This window comes from Venustampulla echinocandica (genome assembly GCF_003357145.1).
Source record: "Venustampulla echinocandica strain BP 5553 chromosome Unknown scaffold_16, whole genome shotgun sequence".
In the NCBI taxonomy this organism is placed as follows: Eukaryota; Fungi; Ascomycota; class Leotiomycetes; order Helotiales; family Pleuroascaceae; genus Venustampulla; species Venustampulla echinocandica.
The window spans coordinates 90,633-110,931 of NW_022474221.1; the positions used below are offsets into that span (position 1 = coordinate 90,633).

A 20,299-nucleotide genomic window follows, 5' to 3' on the forward strand; every position below is an offset into this window, starting at 1 on the left:
GGGGGGGGCGTGTCTATCTTACTTTCGAGGATTTTCCTCGGCTGGCTCTCCTGGATCTGCATCTCATTCACATAACCATCGCTGAACCCACCATGCGGCGTGTGGCCGCCCTCGAAGCTGCCTCCGCCGGGCTTGAAGTCATCGGATCTCCCTAGCCCGTTGCCGTACAGGCAGGCGAGGAATTCAGATGCGGAGTTGCGGTGGAAATAGGGGAGGCGGAAGGTGTTGGTCGCCACGTCCCAACGGGGACCGAACCAGAGGAAGTCGGCGAGGGGAGTGTTGGGGTCCCGCGACTTGGCAGTAAGGACGGTGTTGATGGATGGGTCGGTGTGGTCGATTGAGGTGCTGTTCTGGGAGGAGAATTTGGTGAGGTCGTACTGTATGACAGTTTTGGTCAGTTTCTCTCGCGTTTTATATTCCATACCTCGTTTTGTGGGGCTGTTTCTCATTTGACTTTTCTATGTTTCAAGGAGTGGAGAGCAAATGAAACATACCTTATAAGGAACCACATTCCCATGCCAAGCCACCAGATCATACGGGCTGTGATCCTGAACAATAGCAATATACTTCCCATTCGTCTTATTCACAATCTCGAAATCCACATGCAGCTCCTCATCAATATGAGCCACAGGGAATAAGAAATCCCGCGGATTTGCAAGCCCATGGCCACCAATTGGCCCTAGGTCGGGAAGCTCCCACATCGATCCCCACACCTCCGTGACATAGCCCCTAGCGGCCTTGGTGCCCTCGGCGAGGTTGATGCTGAATCTCACGCCCCGCTGGACCACAAAGATCTCGCCGGGTTGCAGGAAGAGCTTCCCGAACTCGGTCTGGATGTCGAGATTGCCCTCCTGGGCACAGAGCAGGAAGTCGCCGTCATTGTTGATGAACGAGCGCTGCGTCATGTTGGTGTTGATCATGTAGACGTAGAGAGCCATGCCCTCTCGCAAGTTGGGATCTCCGGACCCGGCAAGCGTGTGCAGGCCGTCGACGAAGTCAATCTTCTCATCGTCCTTGGGGAGTGGGAATGGAGTCCATTCTGCTTGTTCCGGCAACGTATCTACCCCAGGGTTAAGGGAGAGAAAGCAGTTCTCGATGTGGGCTTTGGTTTCAATCTTCTTATACCCGTCTGTAATTTTTATATGTATTAGCCCAATGTTTTTTTTCATATACTCATATCACTCAGTCATCTATTCCCATTGACTTTTCTCCGCCCCAAGAACAAACCGTATGGAAAAGTAAAATACATTGGGAGTATCAAAACTTACTATGTGCCGCAGCCGGTCTTACTCTATACATATAAGTGCTCATATTCGCATGTCTTGGTGCTGCAAACGCGGAATATGTAATGCCCTCGGTATAGAGTCCGAACCGGGTCTCCTGGGGATTATTCTGGCCCGCAGGCAGCGTCCCCGGGATAACCTCAGACTGGTGACGGTTTCCCCATCCGGGCATGTATTCGTAGGGGTCGTTGGCGCGCGTTGGCTTGCTGCGCTGGAGATCCGTGTAGTGGAATATGGATTGCGGGTCTGTCTTCGGAGCCCTTGGGATGAGGACGAAACCCTGATCGGTGGAACCCATGGTTGCGGATTGGGGGAGGGTTTGGGGGAGTTTTTCCTAATGACCAAAAAATATAAGATGGAGAGCAATAACTACAGAGTCAAAAAGTAATTTATCATATCCTCTTATCTTATTTCCCTGGGCTTGCCTCTTGATCTTAGGTCAGGTCATGTCAGGTTGGCGTCGGTTCTTGGGAGCACACATAGCTATGGGTTTATGTGGTGGGGCGGCCGAATGGGATGATTGTGGGGTTGTTCGTTTGGGGGGGAATAACGTCGAGCCACCGTATAAAAATGCGGATCTGTGGAACTTCTTTGCCCCACGGGGATTATCCCTCCGGGAGGCCGAGTTATTGCACGAGAAGGTACTTTGTTGTGGTACAGTAAGTGGTGTAGTTGTCGATGTGTGCTACGGAGTGCTCGCAGGCCATTGGAACGTGTTCTGGATACCGAGGTCTCTGCAGGGTACCGGTGGGAGTACGAGTACAGTAGCATGTCCCAGGAAATGCACCACTGTGTAAATCATTCCCACTTATTGTCACCCGGCCCATGGCGGCCACGGCTCAGACCCGGTATAACTGCCATAGAGGGCATGCAATGGACTTGTCAATTGTCGGGCCGTACCGAAAGGCGTCGACTTGCAATGTTGATAGACTTCAATATTTACTTAATACAACTTTACACTTAATTTATGAATTACGAGCATTATGCATTCTCATGCTCACTGTTTCATTTCTTTCTCAGTCTATTTGTATCTCAAATTGGTGTAACTTGTAACAATTAAAACTCTATTCGATTGGTTCTATGTCAACCGTAAGACGTCATCAACCATCTGTCCCGCCGCTCCCATATAGTTCACAGGATCACAAAGACCCTTCAACTTCTCCTCTTCAATATTTGAAGTAACCTGCTCCTTCTCCATCAAACACTCAAATAGGGTCCTCTTCTTCTCAATAGCCTCTTTGCATGCCTCATAGACCACATCATGAGCCTTGCCTCTGCCCATGTAAGGGGCCAACCCCATCATCACCGCCTCTCCCACAATAAGCCCCTGCGTGGAGTGTAGATTCTTCTCCATTTGCTCAGCGTGGACCACAAGGCCAGATAGAGCAAAATCGGCTTGGTGCAATGCACCAACGGCGATCACGAAACTCTCGGGGATGGCAACCCATTCCAGATGCCACGGGCCCGAGGCACGCTCGAAGTCGGCCACCATTCCATCCAAGACCAACCCTGCGTTGGAACGTAGGATCTTGGACGCAGCTAGTATGACCTCACTCGAGATGGGATTTCTCTTCTGAGGCATAGTGGAAGAAGCGCCTCTGTGAGGAACAAACGGCTCTGAAACCTCACCAAGCTCGTTAGAACTCATGATAATCAAATCCAGCGCAATCTTCCCCAGGGAACCCCCAACGAGCGCAAGCAGATTTACAATCTCCGCCACGCCATCCCGAGAAACATGCCACGTAATACTTGGATTTGACAGTCCCAATTCCCTGGCGAGCTCAGCACGCACACGTAGTCCATCATCGCCGTTCCCCAAACTCGCCAGCGTCCCTGCCGCGCCACCATACTGCACGAGCAGCGCACGGGATTTGAGCTGCGAAAGCCGTTCTTGATGTCTTTGTAGACTAGACAGCCACACAGCGCATTTGTACCCAAAAGTAACAGGTAACGCATGCTGCAGGTGGGTACGTCCTGCCATTGGCGTATCCCTATACTTCTCCGCCAAAGCCGCAACGCTCTTACACAAATCACCCAAAAGTCTCTCCACAACGTCCAAGCCCTGTTTCATTTGTAGAATGGACGCGGTATCCATTATATCCTGCGTAGTAGCGCCCCAATGGATGTATTTTGCTGTGTCCGGGGAGGAGGAGGAAGTGGCTTGGGTGACGAGTTGGGTTACCAATGGGAGGATTGGGTAGCCTACTATTTCCGTCTGCTTTTCCAGAGTGGGCATGTCAAGGGAGGTGGATTGGAGAGTGCTGGTTAGATGCTTTCCGACATCTGAGGGGATCACGCCGCAGGTGGATTGCGCGCGGGCGAGGGCGGTTTCGACGTTGATGCATTGCGAGATGTATGCTGTGTCTGAGAATACCTGTATGCGCCCGTTAGATTGATATATTTCGCATTTTTCGATGGGGAGGGAATCATACATTGCGGATCTCATCGGTGCCGAATAGGGAGCGGAATATCCGCGAGTCAATGGCGCTGACGTTACTCATTGTCCGTCGAGATGTTGCTGCAGTAGCTGCTAGGAATACCGGGAGATTGATGTTTTTCCTGCTCGCTGGAGAGAAAATGACACGCCGGAGGATGTTGTGGATCATTTTCGTGCCTCTTCGTCCCATTCGGTATCTATCCCTTTACAAACGATAGCAGCCCGCAGTGCAATTGAATAATGAGTAGCTCTGGGAAAGAGAGGTTGGATTGGATTGAGTTCAAAATAATTTTAATTGCAAATGGCCACGGAAATTTCCAGCTACGGCCAAGCTACGCTTTTGCCCCGAGTAGCTGGAGCTGGAACTAGAGCTGGAGCTGTGGTGGGCGTAACATTTCCCTATGTGGTGGGAGGTGGTTGTCGCTGGTTGCTGTGTCGTGGGGTTGAGCTTCAGGGGCGTGGCGGGATGTGGGGTTCCCGGGGTGGTGGGAGCTCTGGATCTACTGCAGACACACCCGTGAGTCCCGAGTGATAAGTGATAATGGTCGAGTTGCCGGCCCAAGTGGCTTTTCATGATTGTGGCCCGTAGGTCTATCATGTTTATTCTGGGTGGGCTCAACCTGCGGGGCAGATAGGCCGACGGAAGGATGTAAAAGTTTACGTCCATTGTAGTCTCTATCTCCGGTTGGAAATCGGTGGCATTAATACGACTCGGAGTATTTTGCTTCAATTTCGGATTAAATGAAAAATAATCGTTTCCTTGACAGCTCTTCTAGGATAATGTTGAGAGGAGACTGACTTTATTGCTGGATATTTTCCGGCCTTGAAACACCTAGACAATCTAGGGTATGAGGATTGTAGCAGCGGTGGATTTTAAGTCCATCAAGGGTGGTTTAATCCTTTTGATATCTGGTGGCAGGCAACCATAAGTTATTTATTATGTATAATTATCTATACCCTTTTCCAAGCTGTTGTCCTTTCACTCTCGAACAAACAGCGAAGCTACCCCCATCCCCGTACTGGCACACATACTGACTACACCCACCTCCTTATCCGTCCTTTCCAGCTCCGCCAACAACGTGGCCAATTGTCTTGCGCCCGTCGCGCCAGTAGGATGCCCAAGGGCTATTGCACCCCCTTTTGGGTTCACCTTTGCCATATCGAACCCAAGCTTTTGGATACAGTAGATGGCCTGGCTTGCAAATGCCTCATTCAGCTCGAGGATGTCCACATCCGATATCTCGAAGCCGGTTTGTTTAAATAGCGCCGGGATTGCGTAGATGGGCGAGATGCCCATTTCTGAAGGCAAACATCCGGCTACCTGCGTGCCGACAAAGCGGCCGAGGGGTTTGAGGCCGCGGGCTTCGGCCCACGAGCGGCGGGCGAGGATGGTTGAGGAGGCGCCGTCAGACACTTGAGAACTGTTTTCCAGATGTGTTAGCTTTAGTTAACATTTGGAAGAAGAAATGAGGCAGGGCCTGCTATTTTTGAAAAGGGAATGAGGAGAAAAACCTACGAGTTCCCGGCAGTGCTTCCACCATTCTCCTTAAACGCTGGCTTCAGCGATGCCAACTTCTCCAACGTTAACCCAACTCTGATCCCATCATCTCTTGTGACTATATCCTTTGAGACCCCGCCTGTCGCTTCGTCCTTATTCTCAACCTCGATGGGCACAATCTCACTCTCAAAGTAGCCCTTCCTCTGTGCCTCCTCAGCTCTCCGATGACTCTCAAGCGCAAACTCATCCTGCGCTTCCCTGCTGACCCCATACTTCTCCGCCACATTTTCCGACGTAATCCCCATTGACATTAGACAATCTCTCGCATCTTGCACAGGTGAATCTCTCAACCGCGGCGACACATCCTGGGGGACACCTCGCGTGGCCTTGTAATTCCTCGACATGCTCTCCGCGCCGCCCGCCAACCCAACATCCATTTGTCCCACCATGATCGCATGTGAGAGATGCGTGATGGCTTGTAAACTACTGGAACATTGTCTGTTCACTGTATGGAACGTGGTGGAGTTCGGAAACCCTACATGATTCAGGCACATCCGTCCTGTTTTTGCGAAGCCGAGCTCTGGGAGCACCGTCCCGATGAGGACATCATTCACGTCCGCTGGGTTGATTTGGGCTCGTTGGACGGCCGTTTGCATTACCTAGGTAGGGCAATCCGTGTGAGTAGATAGCTTGTTTGAGTGATATGAGACGTGATATGTGATATGTGATACGGGGTGGAGAAAACGTACTTACAGGTCCGAGGATGTCTTCTGGCCAGGCATTGCGAAGACCGCCCTTGAAAGCGCGGGTCACAGGGCTGCGGACGGCGGAGAGAATTACTATATCGTTGGGAAGCTTTTGAGTAATTCTTTGGGCGGTTGACCGGAGGGCCGACATCTTGGGTTGTTTACTAAACTTAAGACACACCGACGGTGTTATGGCGGGTGAGATTTGAAATTGGGGGCAGCTTCACAGCAATTGTGTTATGAGTGGGGATTGATGACTGTAAATGAAATATTCCCCTCTTCCGCTAAGAGTATAAATATATTCATTATCTGATCACTCATGGTGAACCGCGAGAAGTAAGTAAGTAGTGTATTCCAGTGCAGCACCTAGTACCACGTATTCCCGTATCGTGAGCGAGGACAAATGTAGTGTGGGGCTCGGCACTCCCTGGCGCCCCCTGGATCCCTTGTGAAGTGTTGCTCTGTATCTGTAACTGGATTTACCCGATTTAATAGGGGTCAATATGCCCCACGGAACACCCCGCGCCGACATCCCGTAGAGGAATAATCTAAACATCATGACTCGACGAGCTGGGCCTTCAACGTCTCCCTCTATTCGTTCATTTAATTCTCCGAGTCTTGGGGATCTGAAGCCACCTACGAACTACTCACGACTAAGAAACCACAAACCCCACGCTGGGAATTTCGAATTTCGAAGCTTCAAGTGCAGGAAAACATGTCGTTCTCTTCGAATAAGAAAGAGGCCCAGGTTGATAGTTCACTGGCGGGCGCTTACCAAGCTGCTCCTGTGAAATCTATGATTTACGGACGAGGTATGTAGCTACCCCGCCACATATATACCTACCTAAACCTCAGGGCAGCCAGCTACACCACAAACTAAATAAACTAACCTCCGTGGAATCATCCTACAGGAACTGGAAAGACTCTCGCAAATGTGATATCCACGCTAGGAGCATCCCGAGCATTCATCATCACCGGCCAATCCCTCAGCACCAGAACCCCCGTAATAAAAGAGATCGAAAAATCCCTGGGAAATTCCCACGTAGGAACTTTCAACAAGATAGCACAGCATGCGTACTCATCCCCCATCGCTCCCTCTCCATTCTCCTTCTAGAATTTTTCCGGGCCGCTAAATAACAAGGAAACTAATTGTACTGCCGTTGATAGACCAATACTAGCTATCCGCGAGGCCAAGAACCTCGCCCGAGAGACGAGAGCAGATGTTCTCATCTCGATAGGAGGAGGATCTCCCATTGACAGCGCGAAGGCCGTAGCGTATCAGATTTTTGTCGAAACTAGGATATGGATTCCTACCGTTGCGGTGCCGACTACGTTGAGCGTGGCGGAGACGACGCAGAACGCAGGATTCACAAATGAAGAGGGGAAGAAGGTTGCTGTGAGCCACCCGGAGCTTGTGCCGAAAGGTTTTGTATCCCTTTTCGCCTTGGTGTTTTGAGGGCAAAGTTGCCGAGGATGTGCGTTGGCTGATTCTTCCTCTTGCGGGTAGTTGTCGTCTATGATGGTGATTTAGCTCTCCACACCCCAACGAACCTATGGACAAGCACAGGCGTACGTACCTCGTCTCTCCACCAGCCTTCCCCTCTATCTCTTCCTCACACTTAAATTAAAACGATATAAAAACTCAGATCCGTGCTCTTGATCACGCAATAGAGCTCCTCTACCACCCCCTCGCCTCCGAGATTCCCACAAAACGCCTAGCCCTAACAGCAATAACGGATCTCTTTGCTCTCCTCCCCCTCTCCCTCTCCAACCCCACAGACGCCGATGTCCGGCAAAAGCTCTTCCTGGCTGCTTACGCCTCGCTCTTCCCTTTCTCGTTTACAGGAGGTGTTGGACTGAGTCACAGTATTGGCCATGCTTTGGGAGCAACTTATAGCATCCCGCATGGGATCACGAGTTGTTTGACGCTTGCGCCAGTTATTGAACTGAAGGCGAGGACGAGGCCGGAAGAGGCGAGGCAAATTGCGAGGGTGTTGCCGTATATCGGAATTGAGAGTACAGGGGATATGGGTAAGGATGCGGAGAGGGTAAGCTTGGGGGTTGCTAGGTTGGTGGAGCGGCTGGGGCATAAATCGACATTGTCGCAGGTATGTGTATTTCCAAATTGATGAATATGTAAAGCGGGGTTTGGACCTGGCTAATGTGATGCTCCGCGTGTGTAGTATAATGTACCAGCTGGAGAAGAAGTAAGCATTGCGATGAACGCTTTGGTGAAAGGGAGGGAACATCCTGATTATCAAAATGGTATGTCAGCCATATCCAAGACCCGTGTGGCAACTCACTGACCGTATATAGTGGTGGATATCCTTCATAGTCTGTATGGAACGGAGGATAAAAGTGTCATGTAGAGTAACACAATCGGACAAGAAAATACCCTCCTTTGAAATATGAAGCAAAAACTGAAATTGTATATTCTTTGGCGGCTAATCTTTGCATGCAAATACTTCAACGCCATAACATGATGTCATTCTCTCAAATTGTGGTATAATGTGCAAATTGGTCATCCCTATACAATACTTATATGTTAACACAACATCGTCTTCAAGTCCTCGGCAACCTTGAAGGGCGCTTCGGTCTTTTTCTGGACTTCCTCAACTGTAACGCCTTCAGCAACTTCAATAAGGGTCAAGCCCTCAGTGTGATTCACGTCGAACACTGCTAGTTCCGTGATGATGCGGGATACACAGCGTTGACCGGTGAGAGGGAATGAGCATTCTGGATATTGTCAGCATATTTCATTTCTGGTGTATTTCTGGAAGTGGCCTACGGTTTAGAATTTTAGGGTTGCCCCTTTTATCAGTATGGTCCTAGTAGCAAGGTTAATAAGCTAGAGGTGGTTGGGGATAATCTCAATTACCATGGTGACTACTACTTTCGTCTCGGCAGGGTTGGCAACTAGATCCATTGCACCACCAATGCCCTTGACCTTTCCAGGAAGCATAAAGTTTGCAAGATCTAATAACAAGGTTGTTTTGTTAGCCTGCTGCTCTTTCAGGAGCTCCTCTAGGATTTCCACTTACCCCCAAATTGTCCCACCTGCAAAGCGCCAAGCATCGTCAGATCAATTCGCCCCGCTCTGATCATGCCAAAGCTCTCATGGCTGCCAAACAGCGATGCGCCTTGATTTAGTGTCACAGTTTCCTTTCCAGGGTTGATCAAATCGGGATCCTCCTCTCCAGGATTGGGGTACGGGCCCATTCCTAGAATTCCGTTCTCAGATTGCAAGACGACTTCAATGCCGGGTTCGACGAAAGCTGGAGCCGCGAGGGGCATGCCAATTCCGAGATTGACGTGCATGCCATCCCTGAATTCTTTCGCTGCTCGTCTAATAATCCTTTCCCGGTTTGACGAACTTGCGCCAACTATGATTTATGCCCATTAGTACCTAGCTGGCAAAACGTTGTGCTTAGAGTGAGACCTACCAGCTTGCTTCAACTCTTCTGGATTCTTCCTAAATGTCGTCTTCTCAATCTTTTTCTCCTCGGTGCTCTTGATAACCTTGCGGACATAGATTCCCTGCAAGTGGACATTCTCGGGCTCAATCTCTCCAACCTCAACAATATGGTCTGCCTCCACCAAAGTGACCTTCGCATTCTTTCCCATGGCCTCGTTAAAGTTGTTCTGGGCCTTGCGGAATTGGCAGTTGCCCATTCGGTCAGCTTTGTGCACTTTGACGAAAGCATAGTCTCCGAATATTGACTCTTCCATCACGTACGACTTCTTGTTGAAGATGCGGGTTTCTTTTGGTTTAGACATGATGGCAACGGTTCCATCTGGGTTATACTTGACAGGGAGTTCACCCGTTTGTACTGTTGATGTTGCATCAGCTTGATATGCAGACGTGTTAAATTCTCAGTGAGTGAGTTAGGGGATAGCTACGCACCGATTGTGCCATATGCTGCAGGAGTATAGAAAGCAGGCACGCCTGCCGCTCCAGCTGCGCACTTCTCGGCCATTGTGCCCTGAGGTGTAAGCTCGAGTGCCAGTTCACCAGAGAGATACATTTTCTCAAATGTCTTGTTCTCGCCAATGAACGATGCTACCATTTTGCTGATCTGCTTGGTTTCCAGTAGCTGTCCTATATAATTCCAACGCAATATTAGATCAGAGTCACAAAACCGCATTTCTTTCCAAATCGGGGAGCAGCTACATACCTAACCCAACCCCAGGCATCCCAGCATTATTCGACACGACAGTGAAATCCGTCAAATCTGGCCGATCCCGCAATGCATTGATGAGCGAAGCCGGAACGCCGCTGAAGCCAAACCCTCCAACCAGCAAGATCGAGCCACTCTGCATATCTTTAATGGCATCCTGAGCAGAAGGGCAAATCTTGTTAATCTGCCTCCTTGCCGTGGACGAGGAAAATTCCCTCCGGCCGACAACGACGACACGGGCGAGACGCTGGAACTTCATTTTGGCCTTAGCAATGGATGTAAGATCCGGTCACTGCTGCTCCTACTCCTACTCTGAAGAACCCCCGTTCTATTTGTGACCCTATCATGGCTGTTGAGCTTTGTGGAGGTTAGGCGTGGATGTCCCACACGAATAGCGCCCCACGACGAATATATCCCTGAAGGCGGGCTCGGCGGGGGATCTTTTGAGGGTGGCGGCATGGAGTTGCCGGTGTACGAGCGAGTGAGACCCAGACCCAGAGCCAGGCCCGGAACACGGGAATAAACTCTTGGAGACAAACTGAAGGGTCTATTATTGAGTATTGGGTAGTACTAGTACAGCGGATGATAGAGTTCGTCCACAAACAGGCCAGTGCAACGAACGATGGACTGTGGGTCCCCTCTGTGCCAGTACGAAGTAAAGTCGACCCGAACATCATGGTGAGAAGTGCCTACGAAGCTACAATATGGTGCAAAAACACGACGAGGGCACTACTTATTAGTAGAGCCTTGCAAAGCTAAGGTACCTAGTAGGTGCCTTAAAAACCTCTCAAATGAACGTCACGTGACGGAAACTCAAGCCTGAAGGTCGATCCATACCTAGGTACCTTAAGGTACCCACCCACTTTATACTACCTAGGTAGGTACATACCTGCGAAGTAATAGTAAATTAATATCCTGTAGGGGTTCTACCCCGTCCATACGAAGGTGGTTCCTCCTTGAAGTTATCTGTTCAATACAATGGCTTAAAACGTCTCAACAACAAAACAGAATCACTCGGGCCACCGGTTATCGTGGCGTCGCCGATTGAATCTCGCTCTTCATTTGGCAGCCACTTTGCTTCCCCCAATCTGTTCTTTGGTCTCTTTCGTCTATATGTTATTTATTTATATTCCATGTGCTCCATACTTCGTACAGAGCCCTCCGTGCACTTACAGTAGCTGTACTGACATGAAAGGGGTGCTTTGGACGCCCCCTAGGGCTGAAGATGCGTGATGGCGTGTGCAGAGTGGACCTTCTTCCTCCAGTGGCCTCAGCTTGCATTCTCCATTCTTCAGAGGCTGCGACAGAGCGAATGGTTCTCAATCGCCACGATAATCGATGCGCCACACCGCATCCTTGCTTTGCGCTCGATTCAACATTCAGGTAGGGAGTCCCTTTCCTTCTGTCCATTCTCTCTCGCTCCATCCCTTTGTTGCAAGAAACATCTCTGCAGGAAAGAAAGACCAGTTTCCTAGGATGGAGCAATAGAGACGGGCATTTTTCGCCTCCATATACCCTCTCACAATGTTATTTTCGCCCCAATCCTATCAGATCCTGACGGTCTCAGTCGTTTTCATCTCTGTTTGCCTTACTGGATACTACCTCCTGCGACCACAAATCGGCCAGCAAGATTATCACCATATATATCGAGTCGCGGTATCCGGTAAGAAAGCTCTGTTTGTTGAGAGTGCGCTGAAGACCCAGATTGATGGCGCGTTCGATATTGGCGGCTTGATTGAGCTCTGCAGGGGCAAGACATGGACACCTGGCTTGATATTCAAGTGTGAAGCACCGCGCGGAGGTGTTGCCGTTGTGCGCAATATTTTCCTGGACTGCCTGCGATATGCTATTGAGGCTGGAGGTCTGGTTCCTGCTCTCCTCCACTCCCCCTCCTACTCCCTTGAAACTAGACTGACTTGTTCATAGCAACCGGGTTCATTGTTCCAGAGATCGTCGCCCGCGGCACAACGCCCAAAACACTCCATAGCGATATAAATGTTCCATTCGAACACTTTTTCGATCTCGGATACTTCAGGCACGCGCTCAATAGCTCTTGTCCCCAGATAAACCTCATTTCACATGCCAACGATCTTTGGGACAAGCCATCAACTGCCAATCCCGTCATGCTGTCCCCAGAAGACCTTGGAAATTTCCTCGCCGAGCCAGGAGACTGGGCCAATAATTTCCACGAGCACCTGGAGAAATCACATCGCCAACCTATCTCGGCCAACCTACCCGCCCTCGTTTCCCTCCAAAAGCCAATCCTCCAAATTCCTTTGTCATATGATCATCCAGTCGTTGTCGCCAACTTTGGGAAGTTTTTGCGCTTCAGGGGGGATGTACGGCGTCTCGCGGCAACCGTCCTGTACGCGATGGATAAAAAATTCGGGTTAGGGATTGATGCGGATGAGCAGGGTATACACTTGGGTCGATATTATGGAGCGCACTTACGCACTGCTGCGGATGCGCGGGCTGCAGGGTGGACACCATACTCCGAGCAGAGCAACAATTATTTGCAACATGCCAGTCATTTAAGCCTGCCTCTCATCTACCTTACAAGTGATAATGCAGAGGATATGAGGGAGTTTACAAATACGGCTAGGAATATGAGTATGGCGGTAACGACAAAGGAGGCCTTACTAAGTGGAAAAGGCTTTGAGAAAGAACTGGAGGAGATGAAGAGTATGTCGTGGGATCAGAGAGAATTGATTGATTACGAGGTTTTGCTGAGAAGTAGTGCTTTTGGAGGGACGCATGAAAGCAGTTTTAGCTGGAATATCGCTATGCGTAGACATGTTGTCGTTGGCCATGGAAGTTGGACCCCCATTGGCGGTGAAGGGTCCAGTGTTGGGAGGCGTGAATCGATGACAGAGGGGAGGAGGTCATTAGTAAGGGACGGAGAGGTAGGGACAGATGTTCCTGAGGCGGACGAGCAACCAGAAAGTGCTAGTTTCAATACCCATCAAAGTTTTAAGGATAAGGTTAGTATTGTCTTCGGGCCTTCGAGCGAGGGAAGGATGATGCAGTTGAGCATGTGGCCATGATGTATTTTGCGTTTTTTGGATTAATACCATGTGGCATATCAAGGGGAGTTGGGGTTTTGGGCAACAGAACATTTAGTCATACAGGACAGCTATAGAGTTTTAGGTATGGCTCAGGTTAGATAGAATAATATCATGTCATACTACATACACTGGTAGTCCCAGGGTTCAGAGCCTCGGCCTTTAAAGTTTTCTTGCCGCCTTTAACACGGTAGATTTAAGGTGACACCCCCCTGTATACTACGTACGAGAATGCGTTATTTCGAATGACCCGTGGGCGGGGTATAACAACTCGAAGCATTCTCGCGATTAGCCCATATCTTTATTCCAAATCCCCATTCTACCGGGTAGATGTATTATTAACCTTTTGAGATCTCTATATTACCCGTGCTTGGCTAGCACAAACGTTGTTCTCTCGACTTCGGAAATATGCATGTCGCACTTCTGACCTCTAGCTAGAAGGATTCATTCAATATTTGCGTCAATTGAAAAAAAGGATGGGCTGTGGAAGTTGTTATATATTTAATGGCATGTTTTGTGTTTCAGGTAACTGCTCTCTTTCGATCTCAATGAGCTATTTTGCCCTTTAGGTGTGTGTTATATATCAACCACGCCTAACCCACTATCAATGGCTTTACTCTACGCTTTTTTCCTCCTCTCCTTCCTGGCTCTTCGCAGCCTAGGACAACCAACCACACAGTGCGGATCCCTCCCATCTACCATCCCCTCTTCAGTCAATTCCAAGCTCCCCAATCCGTTTACCTTCCTCAACGGCACAAAAGTCTCCACAAAAGAGTCCTGGGAGTGCCGACGGGAAGAAATCAAGTCCCTAATTCAACGCTACGAACTTGGCACCAAACCGCCCAAGCCAGAAACCCTGACAGCAACTTACGCCGATGGTAAGATAAACATAGTCTGCGGTGAGGCTGGGAAGTCCGTCACCTTTTCCGCTACTATCACTCTGCCGTCCACAGGCAAAGCACCCTACCCAGCAATCATTGCACTGACCGGCGCCTTCGTCCCGATCCCATCAGGCGTGGCAGTAATAACCTACAACAATGAAGACATCGCCAGTTCCAGCCTCGATCGGCGAGGGAAATTTTTCTCCCTGTACGGCTCGTCCCATTCCGCAGGTGCGCTGATGGCCTGGGCATGGGCCGCGAGTCGGATCATCGATGCGTTAACGCTTTTTCCAACAAGCACAATTGGTATCGACGCAAGCAAAATCGGCGTAACGGGCTGCACACGCCATGGGAAGGGCGCTCTCATAGCGGGGGCGTTCGATGATCGAATTGTGTTAACCATTCCTCAAGAAGCTGGGGGTCACGGCGGTCCAGGGTGCTGGCGTACCACAACCACGGGAAATACCATAGAACCCCCAATCACTGTAGAAGATGGGTTGCTCACGCCTGGTTTTAGCGATCGTGAGAATTCCATTTACAAGCTCCCGTACGACCATCATATGCTTGAAGGTCTCATAGCGGGGCCCGGGCGAGGCTTGTTGGTTATTGAGAATTCTCGGGTTGCTTATTTGGAACCGGAGAGCACGTATGCTTGTTCTGTTGCTGGGAGGCGTATTTTTGAGGCGTTGGGAATGAACAAAAGCTTTGGATTCTCTCAGGCTATTCATCCGGATGGCGTCTTGTGTCAGATGCCGGATAGTCAGAACCCGGAAGTTGCGGCTTTCATTAGGAAATATTTATTAGGGGAAGAGACTGGGAGTACGGGTGTTTGGAAGTCGGATGGGCTGTTTAGTTTTGACCGGTGGAAGTCGGTGGTGGATTGGAGTGTCCCAGTGCTATTATAAGTGGATAAATCACCCGCCGTATGTGTTTAGGAGCTTGGTATGGACTGGATACTATGGTGGTGGATATGTAAAGTCTTGGGTATGTTTGTTACTTACATCCTAGCCTTCTTATATCCTCCTTTCGTAGGTACTTAAAAAGGGGTGTGGCAAACAGGATCAGTACGTCCAGACCACTCCTAACTTCTCCCCTCCATTTATCAAATGGTCGCTCTAAATCAAAGCGGGTTTTATTACTTCGTACCCCGCACACAGACAGCATTTTATCTTGAATATTTAGAGCTAATATCATCTTGCATCTTGATAGCTCCGAGAATAACGACGTCATTGTGCCCAGTCCAGGAGTTACTCAGCTTGCTTGTAAGGTTACACGATTTAAATTGATGGATTTATTATGAATTTGAGCACATCTTTCCGAAAAGATCTAACTACGACGTCGCGAAGTTTCCGAGCTAGAAGGGAGTGAAGCGAGCTTCCTCAATAGCACCCATCCTCAAGATCACCAGTAGTATGGCAACGAGAGACAGCCTATCACGAGAGTAACGCGACATCATTTGACATCATTCTCTGCTGCTGATGGAGATAAAACGATTATCTGCATTTATGGGAACCGGGTACTCAGCACTTTCGACGATACTCGAGTATACTCCGACTCGATGTAGCTATTGCGAGCTATGACAAATGAGCTGCGAGGGACAACACACCTGCACTTAAAACGTGGTGCTTCTGTATCAACCCATGGTGGTTTCAACAACGGCGTTTCATTATTACCATGGTCTAACCTGTTACACCTCGCTGCGCCCTCGCTTGCGCCAGAGAAAAATGAGAAAAATAGCCTCTCACCACCTCTCACCAGCCTCACGTGTTGCCACTCAACTTGTACTGCGTACTGTACAAGCATCCCTTCCTAGAACTTGACGCAAATATGAGCCGCATGATTCCGGAATTTTCTACACGAACTGGGGACGAGGATGGCGACGGCGGCAACGCACCTTCGCTGCCTGCTGCCAAACAGTACACCTCAGTCAATATTATCGACAGGTCACACTATATCAAAAGCCCTTACCACCCACATCCTATCCGCGAATGGATTGGACCGCTTGATCCCCCAGATTGGAAATGGAATGGTAGCAAACGCAAGGCAAGAACAATTGCTCCTCGCCATGCCCCCAAGAATGCAGGCGCTTTTAGCAAGCTTTGTGGAGATTGCTTTAGCATGTTCGGAACCCTCGAAGGACTCCTAGCTCTGGGAACAACGGTTTATCAGCACAGTGCCCTTGAGCAACGGCAATCGACCAAACGCGGATGTCAGCCTTGTAAGATCCTGAGAAAGCGCTGCGGTAAAGGCTCGCGAGAGTTGAATATATCCGCCCAATATCAAAGACTCAGTGGCGAGTCTGCTCCAAAAGACTATATAAATGGCTATCCCCTTTGGGTGACGGGTTCTAAATGTATTACTGTTATGTTTGTCGGTGGCACCGGAAGGATGGTAGGGTTTGAATTAAGCATATACTCAAGCCGAGGTATATCCTCTCGCCAATTGCCTCCGTTGCAGCTGCTAATGTGTCATGAATTTTCTAGACGAAGATTTCAGGCTGTGTTGTGGTCCTATTTACCGTCATATGACGGATTCTGGTGGGTTGAACGGGCTTGCTTCGCCTGTTGATCATAGTGGCACATAGCACTCTTCTTGACTAACGTCTCCAGGTCTCTTGAATCTTACACAGCACACGTTGAAAAATTGTCTGGAGAACCACTCTGAGTGCTTTTCATTTGCAAGCCCATTTATGCCAACCAGGGTCATAGATGTGGGGTTAAACAAAAGCGAGCAATCTCTACTTCGATTATATACCTCTACACCGGGCGAGAAGGGAGCATATATAGCGTTAAGCTACTGCTGGGGTGGACCGCAATCCTTTTGCACCACCGCTGACAATCTTGTCCGTATGACTCAAGGGTTTGCTCTCGCAGCGTTACCACGTACACTTCAGGATGCCATCAACGTTACTCGGAACCTAGGAATTAAGTTTCTTTGGGTTGATGCGCTCTGCATCATCCAGGACAGTGCAGCCGACAAAGCCGTCGAGATTAACAACATGGGGCACACGTACAGAAACGCAACTCTTGTCCTCGTTGCTGAGAATGCCTCTCATGTCGAAGAGGGCTTTTTGAGAAAGATTTCAATAGGAGACGGACTGCCCTTACCGTTTGTGCTACCCAGCAAGGAAGTTACGGAGGTAATTTTATTCGATCATAAGACGACCGAGGACGAGCTAGCGCCGTTACAACAGCGAGCATGGTCCTTTCAAGAATCAGCCTTGGCCTCTAGACTATTGACGTTTGAGGCACATAGGTTGACCTGGAGGTGCCACAAATACGCCAATAAACCTATCTTCCCACACCACATCGGCAGCCGGTGCAGTACAGCACCCGACCTTACAAAACTAATCAACACAATCCATAGCTCCGGCGAACTACGTGATGCATGGAGGCTCGTGGCCAATGACTATAGCCGACGAAATATTACTTATTTAGAAGATCGATTGCCAGCAATTGCAGGAGTAGCCGCCTTATTGCAGACCTCAGAATATCAATACATCGCCGGAATCTGGAACCAACCATCAGCGGGCCATAAAAACTTGTTGTTTGAACTGCTGGATTGGGAAGTATCTTCGCCGCACGGAAAGCCCGCGATGTACATTGCCCCATCCTGGTCATGGCTGTCCGTGAACAATCAGATCAAATTCACGCCCATCGTAGACTCCCGCGAATTCATTGCTAAAGCAGAGCTAATCGCCTGCACTGCTGTTGCGTTTGATGAAGCTGCACCTCTTGCTCGCGTGCAGTCTGGAGTGCTGCAACTCAGAGCTAAATTGCTCCCTGGTACCCAATTCCCTGCTACGGAAGCTGATCACGAAGGGAGATTTAGACAAGATGGATACGATGTCTATTCCGAGCACTTCGACTACATTGACGAGCAGCACAAAGATGAATGCTTGCACTTCATTCAAATAGGAATGGAAATGGACTTCGATGCAACAGTGGGTCTCATTCTCACTCGGGTCAATGAGGATGAGTTTCAGAGAGTGGGAATGTTCCGCAGCTACGAACAATTGAACCATATGTGGGAAGGAGCAGGCACGACCCTCGTGAAGATAATTTGAGAGAAGACTAACTCTATTCCTAACGTTATTCCTGCTGGTATTATACAGTAATACCGATTTCACGATGTCAAATCAATTAATTCAACTGCTACTGCTACTGCCCGAAGTGTTAAAACCTACTCCTATGCGGGCGTCTTCGGTGAGACACCAGGCTGCCCGGTAAGACACCACTTTCCCCTTACCACTATTTCCGTCCTAAAATAGAGCTCTCTGCGTATAAGCATGATGTTTCCATATAATCCAGTGCATCAAGTGGTGTGTGCCGTATCTGCAAGTCCTGTATTATTCCTGGGCGCTCAAGCCAGGAGCGGCATATAAGGGTAACTTAAGCTAATCAGCTATGAATACACCTAGGCAATAAATATTACGGGTTCTCTGGATATTCGACCTAGAATGAAGTCTGTGGGATGTGATGGAAAGCGGGTGCGGTTGCTAAAACAAGTCACGGATCACTTAAATTCAATCTAAAGACTTCTAATCTGAAAGTCTCTCTGCCTCAGCTCGGGAAGATGAATTGGGTCTGTTAAGTTCCGCCATTATCAAAATCCCACACTGATCACAGGGGGTTTTGTAGAAATACATGGATGGATTTCCAGAAGGGTTATGATGATTCAAAATGGACGAACGCGAATATGATCAATAGTACCAATTCCCAGAAACCAACAACGCCCACGAGTTTATCCTCAAGTGATTATGGAGTGATTTATATACAATTCTTTCTCTCAATATGATGCTGGCTTCTTCTAGTGTCACACTGGGGATATTCTATGGCACGGACATTTCATAACATCTGGCTTAGAAGTAAGGTGAAAGTTAACATAGTTGCAGATGGTGCTGCATTCTCAGCAAGCTTGTGGTTTGATAATAAGCAGCTGGCTTATTATTCGGTGGCCGCTGGTGTGGCTGCCGTGGATTTAACAGGCACAATACCAAAATTGGAAAAGCGGAGAAAGCATGTTTTTACTATTATACAGGTATGTTACAATCTCAATAAGCTTTCCCTTGAAACCCCGACTACTATACATACACCAACTAGGGCCACATATGTCTTAAGAAACGGCCAGGAGGCGATTTACACAAAGTAGGTAACCTAAGGTATCTAGTACCCACCCAAATTTATCCTCGCAGACATTTCGAACTAACCCCCAAAGATCCCTTGTGGTATTCTCAACTATAAACTCACGGGGGCCAGTCCTACGGATATATCATGGAAAGTCACCGGCAACCTCGGTGGCTAACATGTGCGTTCCATCAAACTCACTCTTTATGAAGATATCTAACACTACCCCTAGTACATTGATGGAGCCCGTCCCATTCAATAAGGGGGCCTCTATTCCGAACGCCAAGGTCTCCAACAACTAGGCGTTGAGACCTCGTCATGAATGAGAGGAAGTCATTAGTAAGACATGAAAGAGCTGGGAGTTCGATTTTATAGTTAAATCCTACTTGATCACTTAGTCTACGCTCTAATACTAACACACATAAAAAGGCACAACCTTCGAGCTAAACATCCACTTAAACCTTGATGTTCCTCTCTCCCTCAATATCGTAAACAATACAGACCCCGTCGATTTCCGCGCCTAGATCTACGTCAGTGGCTATCAACTTAGTATCAATTCGGGAAATATAGTTCGACTTTCCTAGCTCCCCATCCGTTCTGAAGGCGAAAACCGAATGCTGTCCACTTGTTAAGCAAGTAATCTTGGCCCGCAAACCAGCTTTTCTGTTTCCAAAGGGATATTAAATCATTGCGGTGCTAAAACGCGTGCGCTCTTACTTTGAGTTATGGAAGAGAAGGGGGCGGCGTTGAAGACATTTGAGCTGAGTGCTATGCGGTGATTGACACTGGATTTGGCGGCATTTAAGGGGGCGGAGCATCCTAAGTGGGTGAAGGACGATGATGCTAGTTAAATTGCGGAGGTGGGTTTGTGGAGAGGATGCGAGGGTGATGTGACGAGGCTTATTGATAGGTGGGGTGTGTAGTGAAGTTCCAATTAGGCATTCTCCAAGCGATCAGGGAAATGATATTCGAACTCCCTTACTATGAGCATGATAAAACAACATTGAGGGTGATTAAATCAAAATACTTTACATTTCCACTAAACTAGTGAAATGAAGCCAAGAATGAATCATAGTCCATTAATCCCC

At 48.9% G+C, this 20,299-nt stretch overlaps 7 protein-coding genes across 7 annotated transcripts in view; 3 read left to right on the top strand and 4 right to left on the bottom strand.

Annotated features, from left to right (window-relative positions):
• BP5553_10539 (putative homogentisate 1,2-dioxygenase) overlaps window positions 1–1,581 on the bottom strand; it is a gene marked incomplete at both ends in the record, with an annotated part of 2,094 nt that extends 513 nt beyond the window's left edge. Inside the window, 3 exons of the mRNA XM_032019162.1 lie at window positions 23–377; window positions 495–1,129; window positions 1,269–1,581. Of these exons, the coding sequence (XP_031864602.1) occupies window positions 23–377; window positions 495–1,129; window positions 1,269–1,581 (1,303 nt within the window). The remainder of the gene's footprint in view (window positions 1–22; window positions 378–494; window positions 1,130–1,268) is intronic.
• A 780-nt stretch (window positions 1,582–2,361) lies between these two features.
• Window positions 2,362–3,889, bottom strand: BP5553_10540 (L-Aspartase-like protein; the record flags this gene model as incomplete). The annotated part of the gene is made up of 2 exons (XM_032019163.1): window positions 2,362–3,657; window positions 3,716–3,889. The coding sequence occupies 2 exons, from the start codon at window positions 3,887–3,889 to the stop codon at window positions 2,362–2,364; spliced, it is 1,470 nt and encodes a 489-aa protein (XP_031864603.1).
• An 810-nt stretch (window positions 3,890–4,699) lies between these two features.
• On the bottom strand, window positions 4,700–6,115 carry BP5553_10541 (Thiolase; the record flags this gene model as incomplete). The annotated part of the gene is made up of 3 exons (XM_032019164.1): window positions 4,700–5,141; window positions 5,237–5,877; window positions 5,972–6,115. The coding sequence occupies 3 exons, from the start codon at window positions 6,113–6,115 to the stop codon at window positions 4,700–4,702; spliced, it is 1,227 nt and encodes a 408-aa protein (XP_031864604.1).
• Window positions 6,116–6,679: 564 nt separating this feature from the next.
• On the top strand, window positions 6,680–8,333 carry BP5553_10542 (uncharacterized protein; the record flags this gene model as incomplete). The annotated part of the gene is made up of 6 exons (XM_032019165.1): window positions 6,680–6,776; window positions 6,876–7,038; window positions 7,132–7,360; window positions 7,611–8,072; window positions 8,148–8,229; window positions 8,281–8,333. 6 exons carry the CDS (start codon window positions 6,680–6,682, stop codon window positions 8,331–8,333), a joined length of 1,086 nt encoding a protein of 361 aa, XP_031864605.1.
• A 176-nt stretch (window positions 8,334–8,509) lies between these two features.
• On the bottom strand, window positions 8,510–10,401 carry BP5553_10543 (Succinyl-CoA:3-ketoacid-coenzyme A transferase; the record flags this gene model as incomplete). Its single annotated transcript, XM_032019166.1, has 7 exons — window positions 8,510–8,700; window positions 8,753–8,792; window positions 8,843–8,940; window positions 9,006–9,347; window positions 9,408–9,794; window positions 9,869–10,063; window positions 10,140–10,401. The coding sequence occupies 7 exons, from the start codon at window positions 10,399–10,401 to the stop codon at window positions 8,510–8,512; spliced, it is 1,515 nt and encodes a 504-aa protein (XP_031864606.1).
• Window positions 10,402–11,666: 1,265 nt separating this feature from the next.
• BP5553_10544 (uncharacterized protein) lies at window positions 11,667–14,990 on the top strand (the record flags this gene model as incomplete). The annotated part of the gene is made up of 3 exons (XM_032019167.1): window positions 11,667–12,003; window positions 12,069–13,123; window positions 13,884–14,990. 3 exons carry the CDS (start codon window positions 11,667–11,669, stop codon window positions 14,988–14,990), a joined length of 2,499 nt encoding a protein of 832 aa, XP_031864607.1.
• Window positions 14,991–15,912: 922 nt separating this feature from the next.
• Window positions 15,913–18,151, top strand: BP5553_10545 (uncharacterized protein; the record flags this gene model as incomplete). Its single annotated transcript, XM_032019168.1, has 3 exons — window positions 15,913–16,510; window positions 16,569–16,622; window positions 16,695–18,151. The coding sequence occupies 3 exons, from the start codon at window positions 15,913–15,915 to the stop codon at window positions 18,149–18,151; spliced, it is 2,109 nt and encodes a 702-aa protein (XP_031864608.1).
• Window positions 18,152–20,299: the final 2,148 nt, after the last annotated feature.